The 19,281-nt window shown below is 48.0% G+C and overlaps 1 protein-coding gene and 1 long non-coding RNA gene across 2 annotated transcripts; both read right to left on the reverse strand.

Moving 5' to 3' along the window:
* Positions 1-6,442: 6,442 nt before the first annotated feature.
* Positions 6,443-11,283, reverse strand: LOC114909528 (uncharacterized). The gene is made up of 3 exons (XR_003797353.1): positions 11,256-11,283; positions 11,025-11,162; positions 6,443-6,911 (listed from the first exon to the last, which is right to left on the reverse strand). It is a non-coding gene; the product is annotated as an uncharacterized LOC114909528 (long non-coding RNA).
* A 1,435-nt stretch (positions 11,284-12,718) lies between these two features.
* On the reverse strand, positions 12,719-19,058 carry LOC114909529 (plexin-B2-like). The gene is made up of 13 exons (XM_029249500.1): positions 18,701-19,058; positions 18,285-18,351; positions 17,969-18,115; positions 17,559-17,715; positions 17,285-17,373; positions 17,038-17,122; positions 16,802-16,953; positions 16,046-16,203; positions 14,758-14,905; positions 14,557-14,621; positions 14,372-14,447; positions 13,930-14,004; positions 12,719-13,817 (listed from the first exon to the last, which is right to left on the reverse strand). The coding sequence occupies exons 1-13, from the start codon at positions 18,919-18,921 to the stop codon at positions 13,713-13,715; spliced, it is 1,545 nt and encodes a 514-aa protein (XP_029105333.1). The 5' UTR covers positions 18,922-19,058; the 3' UTR covers positions 12,719-13,712.
* Between the last annotated feature and the right edge of the window lie 223 nt (positions 19,059-19,281).

The following is a 19,281-nucleotide window of genomic DNA, read 5'->3' on the forward strand; positions in this document are numbered from 1 at the left end:
CTTGGGTTTGCGGTTGTGCCGGGACCTCCACGTGAACAAGGTAACTTCTGCGGCCCTTTCTCCAAAACAATTTTTCACAGCACTGCGCAGCTATAGTCGGTCTGTCGATTATGAAACTACCGCAGCAACTGCTGCGAATATAAAAACTGGCAGGAAGTGTAAATCACTGCACAGACATTCTAAAAGATGAATATCTGCAGAACAAAAAATGGAACCATGGTGGGAAAAGTGTCTATAATAATGTAAAGCATGTAAGTGTGGATTTTAGCATTACTTTGAGCTTTTAATCTTGCATTCATCTCCCAGTGTCTGGGATGGTGTCCTTAATGTGTCCCAGCACCAGCCTCTCAAAGCATTTCATTGCAATGGGGGTCAGTGCCATTGGGCGATAGTCATTAAGGCAGCTCACTTTGTTTTTCTTAGGAATGGGGATAATGGTGGTGTTTTTGAAACAGGTGGGTACAGCCGAGCTTTTTAAGGAGCTGTTAAATATATCCATGAAGACAGCAGCCAGTTGTTAACTGCATGTTTTTAAAACTCGCCCTGAAATTCCATCCAGACCAGCGGCTTTGCGGATGTTGACTCGGCTAAAAGTTTTTCTCACTTGTGCTACAGAGATGGTGAGACTGGGGTCATTCAGCGCTATAGGGATTCGCACTGGGGGGTCTTTGTTTGCGAGCTCAAAGTGGCCATAACCCTTTTTTAACTGTACATATACAAGCACACATCTACCAATTTCTGGTATCAGTAGGTCTGTTAGTGGACACTGTCACCAATAAGAAAAATATAGTTTGTCTATCTTAGTGACCTTGATGGTTCTCCATAAAGTGTAATCCAAGCTAATGCCGGTGGTGTGGCGATCGCTGCTGGTATTTGTTTACAGTCAAGCTTGAGGTGACTGCATGTAATACCAATGCTTAGAAGGTCAAGACAGCTACACACTAAGCGTGCTGCAACTTTACCGTCCGAAATGACAAAGAAAACGACACAACAGAGAACGTTTACAGGAGTACCAAGCTGCTGCGCCCATACATAATGCTGCTTACAATGATTCGCCTGTTTACAGAACAGGACATTCTCACTCAGTTCGTAGCAAGGCTACTGTAGTGCTCAGAGGTTTCAAACCAGGGGCCTTCATCTTACAAGGTTAGGGTTAGTCATAACCAATGTAACTACTTGCTAAAAATGTTCCACAATAAATGTCACACCACACACACACACACACACACTTTCTGAACCGCTTGTCCCATACGGGGTCGTGGGGAACCGAAGCCTACCCAGCAACACAGGGCGTCCATTTTAAAATAAATCTTCAGGGTGTGAATTCATGTGATTGGCACTTGGAGGGAAAGAAATGCATATTTAAGAAGATTCCAGTGGGTGAATTCATACATTAGAACAATACTACTGAAGTTTTGCTTTTTAGGATTTATTTATCGAATAAAAATTGTAATTGTCGGAAATGATGGAGAAATTTTCAAAAACAAGTTTGGAGGGGACATATCAGTCCTGAAACAAATTAGGCTAGAGGTTATTCTCGGTCCCCACTTGGAGCATGCCCACAGGTGGTAAGGAGTAAGTGGGTGGAGCCAATGCTGGTTGGGCCAATGCTGGTTGGGCCTGCTGCTCAGCCCCATTGTTCCCCTTCTGGGCTTCCATGGAGGACTTGTAGTGGCTCTGAATATGTGTCTTGCGGTGGCCAGAAGTGGGAAAACGTAGCTCACAGGAGGGGCACTTGAAGGGCTTGGAGCCCGTATGCAGGCGCATGCCCTTCGTCGAGAAGAACGTGTTGCACATGTAGCAGCTGAACAGCTTTATACCTGCAGAAACCCGTCAGGAGCATCAAGTCCATGAAGCAAAAGTGACTATGATTGTGGCCTGTGAACAATGAAGCAAAATTAAGAGAATCCTTAGAAAACTGTTTCACAAAATCATTGCCATTGTTGAATACTATCAAGTGCCATATGCGAATGTTAAATAAACACTATGTGAAGATGGATGAATGCCATGAGAGAAAAAAGATCCCAGTATACCCTTTTTCTCAGTCATTCATATCTGATGGTGAAATGCAAATCAAAGAAAGCAATTAAAGATCTCTGCAAGATAAGCCATAAATGTGCCATTTACCTTTCCACTCAGTTATAAAAGCTCAAAAACTGGCTGCTTATATATCCCCTCACTGAGGATACATATTGCTGCCCGGACATTAAACTATTAGCAGTAATTCTTCGTCCATATTACTTGCCCAGAGAACTTTCTCAGGCCATTGTTATTGTTGTATACATTTCGCCTGTGGTGAATGCGTCATCACCTCCGTGACTGCTAGATTACAAACAGTGCACCCAAATGCCTTCATAGCGATCTCAGGAGATTTTAACCATGTCACATTGACAAGAACTCTGCCCACTTTTAAACAGTTTGTGGATTGCAAAACCAGAGAAAACAAAACACTGGGCTTGCTGTATGCTAATGTTAAGGATGCATACAGCTCCACAACCCTTCCTCCTCTGGGCAGATCAGATCACAACCTAGTTTACCTTAAGCTTCTGTATAAACCAGTAGTCCAGCAGCACCCAATTATCACCAGAACTGTCTGGATGTGGTCACAGGAAGTAGAAGAGACTCTCCGTGGTTGCTTTGAGGTGACAGACTGGGATGTTCTCTGTAATGCATATGGGAATGACATGGATGGACTCACGGACTGCATAACAGGTTATGTAAATTTTTGTACAGACAGCGTGATCCCCACCAAGACGATACGCTGTTTTCCCAATAATGAACCCTGGGTGACTAAGGATATCAAGGCATCGCTGAACAGGAAGAAGGCGGCCTTCAGGAGTGGAGACAAGGAGGAGATGAGGAAAGCACGGATAGAGCTGAGGGAAAAGATGAAAGAGGGGAAGGAGGGTTACAGGAGGAAGCCTGAGAGGAAACTTCAGCAGAAGAACAGCAGGGAGGTGTGGAGTGGCATGAGAGCAATTACCAGCCATGGGAAGAAGAACGATCAGGGGAGGGATGGAGACTTGGATGATGCCAATGAGTTAAACCTGTATTTTAACAGGTTTGATGAGTTGGCTTCTGCTCATCCTCCACCCAGCTTCTCCATAGTTCCCCCCCCACCATGACTTCCTCTCACCACCACTTACCTCAACACCCCGTCCCTGACTCCCCTCCTTCTGTACCCTCACCCCATCATCTCTCCTCAGTGACTCTGTTGGCTTCTGTCTGCGCACCTCAGCCTGGCTCCCCTCCCTTATCAGGGCTTTTTAACAGCTCTCCAGGGCCAGTCGTTACCATAACCAAGGAAGATGTCAGAGGAGAGTTCAGCAGACTACGCCCAGGCAAAAGGCTGCAGGGCCTGATAGTCTCAGTCCCAGAGTGTTCAGAGGATGTGCTAGTCAGTTGTGTGGGATTTTCTAGTACATCTTTAGTCTGAGCCTGAGACTGATGACTGTCCCTGTTCTGTGGAAGACGTCATGCCTGGTCCTTGTCCCCAAGAAAAAACATCCAAATACTTTCAGTGACTACAGACTGGTGGCCTTGACTTCATATGCTATGAAGTCACTAGAGAGGCTAGTCCTGAAGCACTTCCGTTCACTAGTAGAGCTGTCACTTGACCCTTTGCAGTTTGCTTACCAGCCTCGCATTGGAGTGGAAGATGCCATTCTTTTTCTGCTGGACAGGGCTTACGCTCACCTGGATGAGGCAGGCAGTTATGTGAGAGTCATGTTTTTGACTTCTCAAGTGCTTTTAACACCATACGACCTGCCCTGCTCAGGACTTAGCTGCTGGACATGCAGGTGGATGCTCCACTAGTGGCCTGGATTACCAACTATCTCACAAGTCAGCCACAGTATGTGCGGCTGCGGAGCTATGTGTCAGATACAATAGTGAGCAACACGGGGGTACCTCAGGGGACGATCCCGTCTCCCTTTCTGTTCAGACTCTAAACATCAGATTTTAGATACTATTCACAGTCCTGGCATCTGCAGAAGTTTTCTGATGACTCTGCCATTGTTGGTTTTATTAGTAGCGGACAGGAGGCTGAGTATAGGAGTGTGGTGGACAGTTTTGTGGAGTGGTTCGAATTAAATCACCTGCAACTCAACATAACAAAGACCAAGGAGTTGGTGGTAGATTTGAGGAAGCAAAAGATCTGTCCAAATCCTGTTAGCATCCGAGGAACAGAGGCTGACATTGTTGAGGACTATAGGTATATGGGTGTTCACATAGATAATAAGATGAAGTCATGAAGTCACTTGAAAAACTGGTGTTGGACTACCTGAAGGACATCACTGGACCCTTGCTGGACCCCCTGCAGTTTGCTTATCGAGCAAACAGGTCTGTGGATGATGCAGTCAACATGGGACTGCACTACATCCTGCAACATCTGGACAAACCAGGGACTTATGCGAGAATCCTGTTCGTGGACTTCAGCTCAGCCTTCAACACCATCATCCCATACCTCCTCCTGTCCAAATTAACCCAACTCTCTGTGCCCGCCTCCATCTGTCAGTGGATCACCAACTTTCTGACAGACAGGCAGCAGATAGTGAGGCTGGGAAAATTCTCATCCAATACTCGCACAATCAGTACTGGAGCCCCCCAGGGATGTGTGCTCTCCCCACTGCTCTTCTCCCTGTACACCAACGACTGCACCGCAAAAGACCCCTCTGTCAAACTCCTGAGGTTTGCAGACGACACAACACTCATTGGCCTCATCCGGGATGGTGACGAGTCTGCTTACAGACAGGAGATCCAAGAGCTGGCTGTCTGGTGCAGTCATAACAACCTGGAGCTGAACACCCTCAAAACAGTGGAGATGATTGTGGACTTTAAGAGAAACACCTCAGCATTATCCCCACTCACCATCATGAACAGCACTGTGGCAACAGTGGAGTCATTCAGGTTCCTGGGCACCACCATCTCACAGGACCTGAAGTGGGAGCCCCACATAGACTCCATTGTGAAGAAGGCCCAGCAGAGGTTGTACTTCCTTCGCCAGCTGAGGAAGTTCAACCTGCCACAGGAGCTACTGATGCAATTCTACTCCGCAGTCATTGAGTCTGTCCTCTGCACCTCTATAACTGTCTGGTTCGGCTCAGCTACGAAGTCAGACATCAGAAGACTGCAGCAGAAAGTTCGGACTGCTGGAAGAATCATCGGCACATCCCCCCCAGCTCTCCAAGAACTGCACTCGTCCAGAGTCAGTAAAAGGGCTAGCAAAATCATTCTAGACCCCTCACATCCAGGCCACTTCCTCTTCGAACCCTTGCCATCTGGCCGGCGCTACAGAGCACTGAGCACCAGGACAGCCAGGCATAAGAAAAGTTTCTTTCCTCAGGCCATCTACCTCATGAACACCTAAATCTCTCCCCTAGAGAGACAACCAGTGCAATACATAATGCTATTTATAACTATTTATCACATCATATCTCTTACTCACACTCCCTTGCATTTGTATCTAGTGACTATTTTTGTATATTGGGTACTTTATATTTTTAAATATTTTTTGTCCCTTGTTCACATACTCTATCTTCTCACCTGTCTTGTCACTGTCATTCTGTCCGTGCTGTGGTAGTTCCTGTCACCAAGACAAATTCCTTGTATGTGTGAACATACTTGGCAATAAAGCTCGTTCTGATTCTGATTCTGATTAAGACGGACTGGACTAAAAACGCTGAGGTTTTGTACAAGAGAGGTTTAAGCCGCTTGTATTTTCTCAGGAGACTTCGATCTTTCAATGTCTGCAGAACCATGCTGCAAATGTTCTATCACTCAGCGGTGGCCAGTGTTATCTTCTACGCTGTAGTGTGCTGGGGCAGCAGGATGAAGGCAGCCGATGCCAATAGACTCAATAAGCTCATCAGGATAGCTGGCTCTGTCCTGGGGGTGGAACTGGAGTCTTTGGTGGAGGTGTTAGAGAGGAGGATGCTGAGGAAACTACTCAGTATTATGGATAATGCTTCTCATCCCCTGCATGCCACATTGGAAGCACAGCGGAGCAGCTTCAGCCATAGATTAAGACCACCGAGCTGTACCACAGAACGCCATAAGAGGTCTTTTATACCAGTGGCCATCAATTTGTATAACTCTTCCCCCTTCTGTAGGGAGTAAAGTGGTAACATCGAGACATCGAGTATAGTTGTATAATTATTATGTGCAATATCATTACTTCTTTCAACATTACTAGCAATATAACCATTTAATATCATGTGCAATTGTTTTAAATTATTTAAAATTTTAATATAATAATGTAATATAAGGTTTAATACCATGTGTTGTGTCACTTTCTACCTTCCACTTTGCTTTCTTACTTTTTTTTTTTTACTTTTATATTTAATTGTTGTGGTTAATCTGTTTGAGCAATCTCTGGCACAAGAATTTCCAACCTATCTATCTATCTATGTATCTGTCTAATAGAGTGGCAGTTAAGGACAGCTTCATTTCATGATTTTTTTCAGTCTGTGAACACATTTGAAGAAAAAAATAGGATAACTGCAGCGCCTCATAAAATGGTTACAAACTGTTAAAGGCATTCACTTAAAGGAATTCAGTGCGATAATAGGAGCAGGCTTCCTTAATGTACTATAGAATTAAAATTTAGAAGGAGCATGGACCAAATCCAATTCTGATCTCAGATCTGACTAATCTAGCAGCATGCACAGTGTGTTTCTCAAGTTAAGAACATAGGGCTCATGAACCTACAGTTTCATCTTTGCATGTAGCATGCAGTGAAGAGGAAGAAGTGAAGGAGACAGACACAGGCCTATCAGACAAAATAAGAGAGAAGCTAGACATGCAGCCCTAAATGAGTCTTGACGTGGTGGTCCAAGGTGGACTTCACTGTGACACTCTTGCCACATTCGCTGCGCTTGATGGGGCTCTCTCCTGCGTGGATCCGGATGTGTCTACAAGAAGGACAGAAATGGAAATGAGGGAACCAAACTCACAGGTCATCAACACTTTCTTCCGAGGATAGATATACTTGCTTAGTTCATACTGGGTTCATACCAGCAACAATAAATAACCATATGCCTTATGTTTATGGTATTAAGTCTTTTCAATGAGGCCACATGTCAACTTATATTAAGTAACTCTTACAGAATATTTAAAAACTACACAACACTGCCGAACGAAAAAATACTTGAAAGGGCAGATCAGTCACTGGGTTTTCCATCACCTTTCAGGAAAGCAGCTGTAATAATGCACCACCCCTTATGAAAATTACAGATAATGAAGAATTAGTGGACTTCCATGTCTTTTATGTTTGTTTTTCTGCATAATTCAACATCCATCCATCCATCCATCCATCTTCCTCCGCTATCCGGGGCCAGGTCGCAGGGGCAGCAGTCCGAGCAGAGTCCTCCAGACTTCCCTCTCCCCGCACACCTCCTTCAGTTCCCCTGGGGAAACCCCAAGGCGTTTCCAGGCCAGCCGGGAGACATAGTCTCTCCAACGTGTCCTGGGTCTGCCCCGTGGCATCTTCCCAGTGGGACATGCCCGGAACACCTCACCAGGGAGGCGTCCAGGAGGCATCCGGAACAGATTCCCGAGCCACCTCAACTGGCTCCTCTCGATGCGGAGGAGCAGCGGCTCTACTCCGAGCTCCTCCCGAGTGACTGAGCTCCTCACCCTATCCCTAAGGGTGCGCCCAGCCACTCTGCGGAGGAAACTCATTTCTGCCGCTTGTATCCGCGATCTCATTCTTTCGGTCATGATCCAGAGTTCATGACCATAGGTGAGGGTAGGAATGTAGATCGACTGGTAAATTGAGAGCTTCGCCTTACGACTCAGCTCCCTCTTCACCACAACAGACCGGTACAATGACCGCATTACTGCGGACGCCGCACCGATCCGTCCGTCAACCTGCCGCTCCATTTTTCCCTCATTCGTGAACAAGACCCCGAGATACTTAAACTCCTCCACTTGAGGGAGCAACTCCCCCCTAACCCGGAGGGGGCAATCCACCTTTTTCCGACTGAGAACCATGGCCTCGGATTTGGAGGTGTTGATTCTCATCCCCGCCACTTTGCACTCTGCTGTAAACTCCCCAGTGCACGCTGCAAGTCTTGATTTGATGAAGCCAACAGGACCACATCGTCCGCAAAAAGCAGAGACGAGATCCTGCAGCCACCAAAACAGACACCCTCCGCTCCGTGGCTGCGCCTAGAAATTCTGTCCGTAAAGATAATGAACAGAATCGGTGACAAAGGGCAGCCCTAGCGGAGTCCAACATGCACTGGGAACAGGTCTGACTTACTGCTGGCAATGCGAACCAAGCTCCTGCTCCGGTCATACAGGGAACAAACAGCCCATAGCAGCGAGCCCCAAACCCCATAATCCCGAAGTACCTCCCACAGGATGCCACGAGGGACACTGTCGAATGCCTTCTCCAGGTCCACAAAACACATATGGACTGGTTGGGCAAACTCCCACGAACCCTCCAACACCCTAGTGAGGGTATAGAGCTGGTCCAGTGTTCCACGGCCAGGGCGAAAACCGCATTGCTCCTCCTGAATCCGAGGTTCGACTATCGGTTGGATTCTCCTCTCCAGTACCCCGGCATAGACTTTCCCAGGGAGGCTAAGGAGTGTGATCCCCCTGTAGTTGGAACACAATCTCCGGTCCCCTTTCTGAAAAAGAGGGACCACCACCCCGGTCTGCCAGTCCAGAGGCACGGTTCCCGAGCTCCACGCAATGCTGCAGAGGTGTGTCAGCCAAGACAGCCCCACAACATCCAGAGACTTGAGAAACTCGGGGCGGATCTCATCCACCCCCGGAGCCTTGCCACCGAGGAGTTTTTTGACTACCTCAGCAACTTCAGCCAGGGTATGGACGAGTCCCCCTCCGAGTCCCCAGCCTCAGCTTCCTCTACGGAAGGCGTGTCGGAGGGATTGAGGAGATCCTCAAAGTACTCCTTTCCACCGCCCTGAGGAACATCCTCAGCTGAGGTCAGCAGCGCACCACTTCCACTGTAAACAGTGTTCGTGGAACACCGCTTTCCCCCTCTGAGTCGCCGACGGTTTGCCAGAATCTCTTTGAGGCCGACTGAAAGTCTTCCTCCATGGCCTCACGAACTCCTCCCAAGCCCGAGTTTTTGCCGCGCGACTGCCAGAGCCATGCGTCCGTTTGGCCCGTCGGTACCTGTCAGCTGCTTCAGAGTCCCATGAGCCAACCAGGCCCGATAGAACTCCTTCTTCAGCTTGACGGCATCCCTTACCTTCCGGTGGTCAACCACCGTGTTCAGGGGATTGCCGCCGCGACAGGCGCCGGAGACCTTATGGCCGCAGCTCCGAACCGCCGCCCCGAGAATGGAGGCGGGAACATAGTCCATTCAGACTCGATGTCCCCCACCTCCCTCGGACCTGGTTGAAGCTCTGTCGGAGTGTGGAGGTGAAGACCTCTCTGACAGGGGCCTCCGCCAAACGTTCCCACAGACCCTCACTATGCGTTTGGGCCTGCCAGGTCTGTCCAGCTTTTTCCCCCGCCATCGAATCCAACTCACCACCAGGTGGTGATCAGTTGACAGCTCAGCCCCTCTCTTCACTCGAGTGTCCAAGACATATGGCCGAAGATCAGAAGAAACGACTACAAAGTCGATCATCGATCTCCGACCTAGGGTGTCCTGACGCCAAGTGCACTGATGGACACCCTTATGCATGAACATGGTGTTCGTTATGGACAAACCATGACTAGCACGGAAATCCAAGAACAACTCATCGCTCGGGTTCAGATCAGGGAGGCCATTCCTCCCGATCACGCCCCTCTAGGTGTCACTGTCGCTGCCCACGTGGGCGTTGAAGTCCCCCAGTAGAACGACAGAGTCCCCAGTGGGAGCGCTTTCCAGCACGCCCTCCAGGGACTCCAAAAAGGCTGGGTACTCTACACTGCCGCTAGGTGCATAAGCACAAACGACAGTGAGAGACCGTTCCCTGACCCGAAGGCGCAGGGAGATGACCCTCTCATTCACCGGGGTAGACTCCAAGACATGGCGGCTAAACTGGGGGGCTATTAATAAGCCCACACCCGCCCGCCGCCTCTCACCCTGGGCAACGCCAGAATAGTGGAGAGTCCACCCTTGGTCGAGAAGAGTGGTTCCAGAACCCAAGCTGTGAGTGGAAGTGAGCCCGACTATATCTAGACGATATCTCTCAATCTCCTGCACCAGCTCAGGCTCCTTCCCCACCAGTGAGGTGACATTCCAAGTCCCAAAAACCAGAGTTGGTGCCCGAGGTTTGGGTCGGCCAGGCACTCGGCCCCGACCACCGCCCAAATCACAATGCACCGGCTCCTTACGGTCTCTCCGGCAGGTGGTGAGCCCACCGAAGAGCGGCTCCACGTCATGGCTTCGGGCTGAGCCCGGCCAGGCCCCGTGGGCATAGACCTGGCCACCAGGCGCTCGCATGCGAGTGCCCCCCCCAGGTCTGGCTCCAGGGTGGGGCCCCGGTGACCCCATACCGGGCGGGGTAAACGAAAGCCTTGGTTTTATTTTCTTCATAAGGGGCTTTTGAACCGCGCTTTGTCTCGTCTGTCATCCAGGACCTGTCTGCCATGGGAGACCCTACCAGGGGCATATAGCCCCAGACAAGATAGCTCCTGGACTCATTCAGGCACTCAAACCCCTCCACCACGGTAAGGTGGCGGTTCACGGAGGAGCATAATTCAACATGACACATTTAAATGACAAGTTTGTTTAATTCAGCAAAACTGCATATAATTCTGATACAAAGCTATCTGTGACAAAGGTGCCACGCCCACGTCATCGGCATAACCGGATACACCTGGGGCTTGACAGGTTAAAAGGCAGAAGCGAACGATGAGTGTCGCGGAACCTTGTTCGCCGACTGCTCACTCGCTGTGAGTCAGCCTACCTGCTGCCTTTGTACCCTGCTCCTCACTCCTAGCTCCCCTTCCCTTCGCCCGTTTCCTGAGACCGCTCCCGTCCTGAAACCTGACCCGCGTACTAGTGTTCTGACCTACTGCCTGTTTCTCCGACTCCGATACTGGATTTCCTGGTGTACCTCATTTGCAGTCCGTAGGGTCGGATCGCAGGCGGACTAAAAAGCGTCTCCGTCCAGTCCAGATCCCCAGAAGGTCCCGGTCTTCCTCATGTCCGGGGAAGACGTCGGCAAAATCCCCCAGGAAAGCTGCCACGACGTCTGCCGACACAAATGGACTGTCACAACTCTTCTATCTGTCCTTCAGAGTGGCTCCATGGAGTAGGGGAGCAGCTTGGAATGCATTGCACTCACCCTATAGTCTCCAACACCCTCTGATAACTTTCATCGGTCGCCAGCGTGACATCGAAAAAGGACAATGACCTGGTTCTCTGGTTGCAGACAATGTCCTCTGCTGGAAGTCCCAGAGTCTGAAGACGATCTCACGAACAAAAGAAATGCGCTCGTATTCTTCAAAGCCTGTATCCTTCCAGCCATCATCCTCACTGCCAGTGATGGTCTCTCGCCCTCCCCAGGGGCTGCCGACGTCTTCAAGGAAAAGCCTATTCTGGACTATCTGGTATAAAACAATTTGAAACAAAATCTCTGCATCACCCTGCAGGGATGGCAGATAAGCCACCAAAAACCCTGCACCTTCCTGTTTCTTAAACGGTACGATCAAACAGATCTACAGAGAAAGTTATTCTCCACAGCCAAAAAAACAAAGTGAGGTAAAACTCATAGCCATTTAGTCCAATACCATTTTTGCAAGCATACATTACACAAAGAGTTGTGTAAAGAATTTGGGGAGTACATTTTTTTAAAAATGTCCACATTTCTGGAGCAAATAAAATTAGTAGAGAAATGGATCTGGAAGAGATGGATTTTGTGGAGTGACTCCCTAGATCTTGAGGGAGAGAAAAAAAGTTAATTCCACCATATTGATACACAGACAAAGAACCTTTAGACTTCTGATTTTGGACTTTTCCTGGCAGGACTATGAAGTGGCTAGAGTTGGAGAAGCATAAGAATCTGGCTGTGCTATTGAAAGTGATCATGTTCTTGAGGTATCTGGGAGCAAATCCACTGATGGTCTTGTAGGCAAGCACCAGAGATTTAAACTTGAACCCAGCAGCTACAGGAAGCCAACAGAGAACGACAAAGAACGATTCATGGGAATACCTTGGCAAGTCAAATACAATTCATGCAGGGGTTCTTGATCAGCTGGAGAGACTCGCTGGTAGAGGCCAGAAGAGCAGACACAAGGGATATGCAGTAGTGTAGGTAGGATATTACAATGGCCTGGACCAGGAAGAAGCTGCATAGAGTGTGTTGTAAGCCAAATGTTTATTCAGCTGAAGTTGTGCAGGATGTATCTGCTGGACTAGGTTATGCCTTCAGTGAGCTGAAAGAAGAACATACCTGAGTCAGAGCTGGATATCATCGACATAGGACTGATGGGAGAGTCAATGAGACTCGATGACAGTCAAGGGAGAACATGTGGATAGAGAAGAGTAAGGGGCCCAGCACTGAGACCTGGGCAACAGCAGTCGAGAGAGACTAAAGGGTAGACAGGGAACCGCACCAAATCACCTGGTAAGAGCTACCTGATTCACAAGACTCAGTAAAATAATTGGTTAGCAATAATACATTTTACGGTACCAGTTTACTGAAGATTAGAAATGCAACAATTTACAAGCATTTAGTCAGAGAAAAACAGAACTAAGTATGTCATCGTCATCAGAAAGGATATGGCTCATACCGAAACAGGCTGGCGACAATGTGAAAGACTTCTAACATTTTTCAGAATGTCAGTATGACTCCTTTAAACTTTGAAGTAGACATTGGAAAAAGAGCCGAGAGCAACAACAGCTGTCGCAAAGATAATAATGATAAAGTAACAATAAAAAAGTGAGATCTAATCATGAATAGATACATCTACTCCACCGAAAATGAGAGATGGGGGTGTCCGCAGAGTGACAGAGGTGCCTCTTATGACAGTATGGTTAACTGCGATATGTGCTCTCCCATGCTGCAGTGCTGTTTTCTGCACAACCCCCTTGTACAGGGGATGAGGACAAGAAGGCCCAACAGGCAAGGAAATGAACACATTGGTCACTGGCGGTCCAATACACAGATTCCAGACCCTTAACTTTATATCTCACTTCAAAACAGAGGTCCCATCCTTCCCATCATTGAACAACTGGAGAACATTTATCAGGCACAAAAATATGACATATCAAAAACAAAAAATGTAAATATATAAGGCTTTCTGGGTAAAAAATGCACAATAAAAACTATAAACTTAATTCTTAATCTTATTCTAATATTCTGTACTATTCTTAAACTTTTTTTATACTGGAAGAAATTGAACATTTAACTGAACAACAACAACTAACAACAGCTGAACAGATAAAGCCTGCAATTAAGGAAGGGCTTATTTCAAAGGCCGGGCTGCAATGGTCACATGTCTCATCGTTGAGAACGTCTGGTGTGGTGTCTCCTGCAGATCCCTCGGCCCCTTGGCACGTGTTGTATGATCTGGACCAGCACAGGGAGGGGGATCGACTTTGAGAACCGTTAGGGAATTGTGACACCGTTTCAGACACAACAAACATTTAAGATGGGGGGGGGAGCTTCCTCGGAACAGCCCCATTCCTTCCCTTCCCCACGTCTTTGCTATTCCACTCAGGACTCAGGCCATATGAAATAAACTCCGCTTTAATTTCTGGCCCCACAGTACCAAAACCGGCCCCCGCCCTCCTACAGAGGTTAGGGGTCTGTCACTTTGTTCTCCAGTACAGCCACTATCTGCTGCAGTCTCAGAGCAAGCTGTTTATTCTGGGCAGCGGGGTCCTCGTCAAAGGAGGTGATGATCTGGAAGGAAGGCAAGAACAGATTCCGTTAGAGAAGATGCACAGCGTCGTGTTCGATCTCAGATCCTTGTGTTCATATGTGTCTGACAGGAAAGGGAGAGTGAGTCACATACCACATCATAGTACTTGTTTGCATACTGGTACAGCTGATGCAGAGCCACTTGGGTGCTGAGTTTGCCTGTGTGAGACTGCGAGACAAAGAACAACTTGAAGTAAGGAACTTCTAGGACTGACCAAAACCAGCCGAAGCAGCCATATCTACACCCCCTTTGAAGGTAAGATCTTCTGGCTCCTCACTGTGTCCACATAAGACATAACATCACAACCTCACAGAAGTATCTATTCTGCACTTACGTGAGCGATGAACATCGGTGCATCAGGTGGATAGTAACAAACTAGGTTTACTTAATTACATGTCTACAGCCATGTCTCCTTCTCTTAATGTAACGCACAAATTGTATTTTTGCTGAGATGTATGTCACTTTGGAGAAAAGCGTCTGCTAAATGAATAAATGTAAATGTAAGTACAAGGGCAATAGTGGAAGACTCACTCACCCGTGACACCTTCGCTAAGTGGGTGTTCATATGCTGGTTGCTGACGGGCACCATCTCCCTGATGCCCTTGTAGTAACTATGGACAAATACAAGCCGAGACAGGTCATCTTGATTAAAGGCAAAGGGATTTTTGCAGATGGTAGGAAATGGTGAGATTACCAAGTGGTAGCCCTGACAGTACTTACTCCTCCACCATCTTCTTGTATGTGGAGATTTCCTTTGCATAGAGTAATTTGTGATTCGGGGAATCCTGTAAGGAATAAAGCCAAAGGAAAATGGTTACAGAGGGATCATGGGCTGGAGAAAAAAATGAAGTCCTGGCTCATGGATCCTTCCCTTTGCTTAACATCAACAATGGCGTAATGTCAAGGCGCTCCCAGGCTCACCCTGCTCAACTTGCGCTCGCTCTTGGTGCAGGCATCCATGAAGGTCTGGACAATAACAAACAAGGAGGCGTCCACCACTTCGTTCACGTGAATGTCGAAGATGAAGTGGGGGTTCCTCAGGATGTTCACCCAGAACCTCAAAGGCAAGCTGTGGAGACACAAGCCTTTTCAAGAAACACACACTAGCACTCACACTCATTCCATGCAAATATAACTGTGGCCTCATCTTTAACCCTGTTTCTGCATGTTATTCCTGTTCTCAGCTCTCATATTTCCCAATGAATACTCCCACAATTAATCAGAGTTAGAATCTGGCTGCAATTCACTTTGCCTTATCAACTGAGTACCGAGGCACACGATACAGGGATCATACAAATGCATTATTATGTTGCAGATTAATTTTAAAAATGCAGAAAATAGACACTTCTTCCCCCAGATTTATTTAAGAGTTGAGGCATCTGAGCCAAATAAGTTTGGAATTCATCTCTGATTTAATACCCAGAGAGATGTTCCAAACAAATGAACAGAAAGAAGTGGATTTAATAAATTAGCAGGGGACATAATTATGCTGTCTGTTCAGCATTTAATAGTACACAAATTCATCAGTAAGCCAAAAGTGTTGTAATTACACTGTTCATCACTCATTCTCACAATACCAACACTTCTAGTCTATGCTGCCAGAAGAACCTGTCACACACACACACACACATTTTCAGAACCGCTTGTCCCTTACGGGGTCACGGAGCCTACCCAGCAACACAGGGCGTAAGGCCAGAGAGGGAAGGGGACACACCCAGGACGGGACGCCAGTCCGCCACAAGGCACCCCAAGCGGGACTTGAACCCCAGACCCACCGGAGAGCAGGACTGCGGTCCAACCCACTGCACCACCGCACCCCCAAGAACCTGTCAATCAAAGATAAATGTATATGACGCAGATGGTTTACTGCGGTATAAATTCCACATCAACTTATCCAGTGTGTACGGAGCTCTCAGTAGGAATTTTAAACGAAAAATACAGTGTCAAGCACGCACACGCGCACGCACTGTCTGAAGCTGCTCGTCCCGAGCAGGGTTGCGGCGAGCCGGAGTCTAATCCGGCAACACAGGGCGCAGGGCTGGAGGGGACACACCCAAGACGGGATGCCAGTCTGTCGCAAGAAACCCCAAGCAGTACCCCCACGCCCTTGCGCCTCCCCTCACCGTGAAGCATTTGTCTCTGAAAACTGACAGCTCCAGCGCTGCTTTCTCGGGAATTCTCTCTGCCAGAGACGGCAAGAGCACTCTACCTGCTGGTCTTCCAGATGTCAATGGTCTGGTCATCCACGTTGTCATGCTTCTGTGCCTGTTCGTCCAGGAAGTCAAAAAAGTACTTGACTGCTGGAGGCCCAACGGATGAACAGAGGACACTGCGGAAGAAGTCGTCCACAAACTGTTGTAGAGTGCCCTGAAACAAACACATTTGCGCATATGTAAGCAAGTCCAGGTGAGGAGGAGCTGTTTTCAAAAGCATAGCAATCCTGTATTTCTGTCATGAAATCTGATAAATATATTGTAATGACCTGCGTTACAGTTTTGAGGGGGAAATATGCTTATTGTCATGGGTTAGCGTTTGGTGACGTGCGGGGGATATAAGGGGCTGATTGCGTCTGCCAGGGGAGAAAGAGGAGTGAGCCTGGGGGTGCTAAGCAGGGTGGGAAGGCTGGCGAGACGCGCAGGTCCTGGAGGAAACGGGGTCCCTGGTGCCGGTGTTCAATAAAATGTTCGAGATGAACGGTACCTCTGCGTCCTTCTTCGCCCAAACCAAGCCCACGGCGCTGCGTGCCACAATATGATATCCAAATACTAATCCAAATATTTCACTTTGCATTCCAAATACAGATTTAATTATTAGAACTATCTTTTACATATTCAGGGCTAGAATCTAGAAGTATGATTGGATTCTTAGCAATGCACAACCAAATTGCTGCATATTAATGTATTGTAGGCTTCACCAGCCCAGTGTATTTAGCATTCTAACTGCAGCAGGCTATTAACAAACCAACCTTGACAGACAGCAACCGCATCAAATAAAGCTCTGTGATGGCTTTGGTCATCGACTTGTCCTTCATGTTGCCCCTCTTGGATTTGACCTCATCCACCTCCTCTGCTGGCCGCACCAGGTGGAACACCTTGTCCTCTTCAAGCAGAGCATTTCCTGAAGGAGTAGGTAGGGTAGGGTTGTCAGCAAGACCATGGGAACACTACGGAAGGCAAGAAGTAGTACAGGAGCACCACTCACTCTCTTCATGACTGTCCTGGTGCTGGTCATAAGACTGCAGAGGATGCAGGACCCTAGACAGGACGAGAGTGGCGTTGTCTCGCACCTGAAACACAAGAACTGTGTTCAGCCCGAGCTGGATACAGTCTGACAGATTTCAGGTCTGGAGCAGACACGACACAGACATTTGGTCACCACGTAAGGGGCAAGCCGTGACTCAACCTGTACCGTTAGAATCGATGCGTCCATTTCTTAAGCTGTAACTCACGTCATAGTGGGCCAAAGTGTTCATGCGCTTCCATCTGCCCTCCTTTTGCGATGTCAAGTCAAGGTCCGACAGAATCTGCCCAGCAGATTCTACAGAGCAGAAAGATTATTTCAACATTCATTTTATATCCCAATCATATGCAGACTGGTGCAATCCAAGCAAGGAAACCCTTGCCTATAAAACAGAAATAATGTCATACCTACTTCAGTAATAAACAATTCATGTCATGAACCGTTATATTATGCAACTGTGCTCCAGCTCAGTTGGTCCTTACCGAGAGTGATGCTTTCCACCTTGGGCCTCTGAGAATAGGGCACATTTTTGTACACTTGCTCAAGGATCTTCTCCTTCACTTGGGAGATGGTGTCACAGTTGAGTACCTTGACCAAAGTGACACCTGGCCCTTCCCCGTGAACGAGGACCTGCAGAGTCTAAGGCGAAAAGGGCGGTTAGCACTTGGCCTTCTGTGCATGCATCCAGTTCCCACACTGTAGATTTAACGTGCATCTTCAAAAACTGTCATAGATCACAAGGATTCTGCTGATCACGAAAGTGTCCACCGGTATTGTCTTCTTCCCATTTCTTGGAGTTCATTTAGCACCACAGATAATCCTTTCAAAATGAAGCATTCATACCCCAAGCGACCGCCGACGTGTGATCGGGTTCAGCCTACATAATACTCACCAGCATACAGTACTCCACGTCGTCCCCCAGCAGGTCAGTGTCATTCAGCGTGTACTTGGCCTTTTTCATGACAGCATCCACTGGGCCTTTCTCCAGTTGGTGTTTGACGGCTTTGAACAGCTTGTACAAAGGCTCTCCTGCCGAGTCCTGCCCGCACAAGAATTCACCATCAAGCTTCTTTCAGAACAAAACCGTTCCCTGTCACTAAAGCAAAAACCTTCATTTTGTTCAAACAAAGATCTGAACCAGTAGAAAATAAGATTAATCCACAGAGTGGAATCAAATGAGATTAATTTTGTGTCACAAAAGATGATACCTTCAAGAACTGATAGAGACAGATAGACATCCAGTTGCACAGCATTTTCTCCACCACCGTCTCTGACCTACAAGTAAGGGGCAGAGAAATTACTTTTTTTAAAGTGGGCAGGGGAAGATCACATTATTTACAAAAAAAAAAAGGGCCGTTCTGAGACACCTTAAAGATACACACACACACACACATTTTCAGAACCGCTTGTCCCATACAGGGTCACGGGGGAACCGGAGCCTACCCGGTAACACAGGGCGTAAGGCCGGAGGGGCAGGGGACACACCCAGGACGGGACGCCAGTCCGTCGCAAGGCACCCCAAGCGGGACTCGAACCCCAGACCCACCGGAGAGCAGGACTGCGGTCCAACCCACTGCGCCACCGCACCCCCACCTTAAAGATACGCTGGTCTTATACACCTCACCTGTGCAGCATGAGCTTGGGGTTCTTGCTCCGGGCATATTGTTCCATGAGTTCTAACAGGAGTGTCCTCATGATGTCTGTGTAGTAGTCCAACTTGCTGTGAAGCGCCACCGTCAGCAGGGAGGCAAAGTAGCCCTTTGACCGGGCATTGAAGTCAGGATGCCCCTCTAAGGTGCGGATGAACTGACAAAGGCACGATCTGCTATACACCTCATATATCATTCTAAATTGTGTGCTATACAAGCTGGAAAACACATAAAATCCATTAACTTTTATGCTGTGAAAGCCAGTCTGATGATTGTGATCACACACAGGCTGAAATCACTTATCCCAACAGGGGTCACGGCAAACCGGAGCCTAACCCGGCAACACAGGGCGCAAGGCTGGAGGGGGAGGGGACATACCCAGGACGGGACGCCAGTCCATCGCAAGGCACCCCAAGCCCCCTCTCTTTCAAACACAGGGGAAACGTATGAACTCCACACAGACATTTGAATTTGAACTCGCACATAAACCCACAGCCCAGGAGTCACCCATTGAATGACAAGAGCACACTCGAACCCCAGACCTGCCAGAGAGCGG

This window comes from Scleropages formosus, unplaced genomic scaffold (genome assembly GCF_900964775.1).
Source record: "Scleropages formosus unplaced genomic scaffold, fSclFor1.1, whole genome shotgun sequence".
Lineage (NCBI taxonomy): Eukaryota > Metazoa > Chordata > Actinopteri > Osteoglossiformes > Osteoglossidae > Scleropages > Scleropages formosus.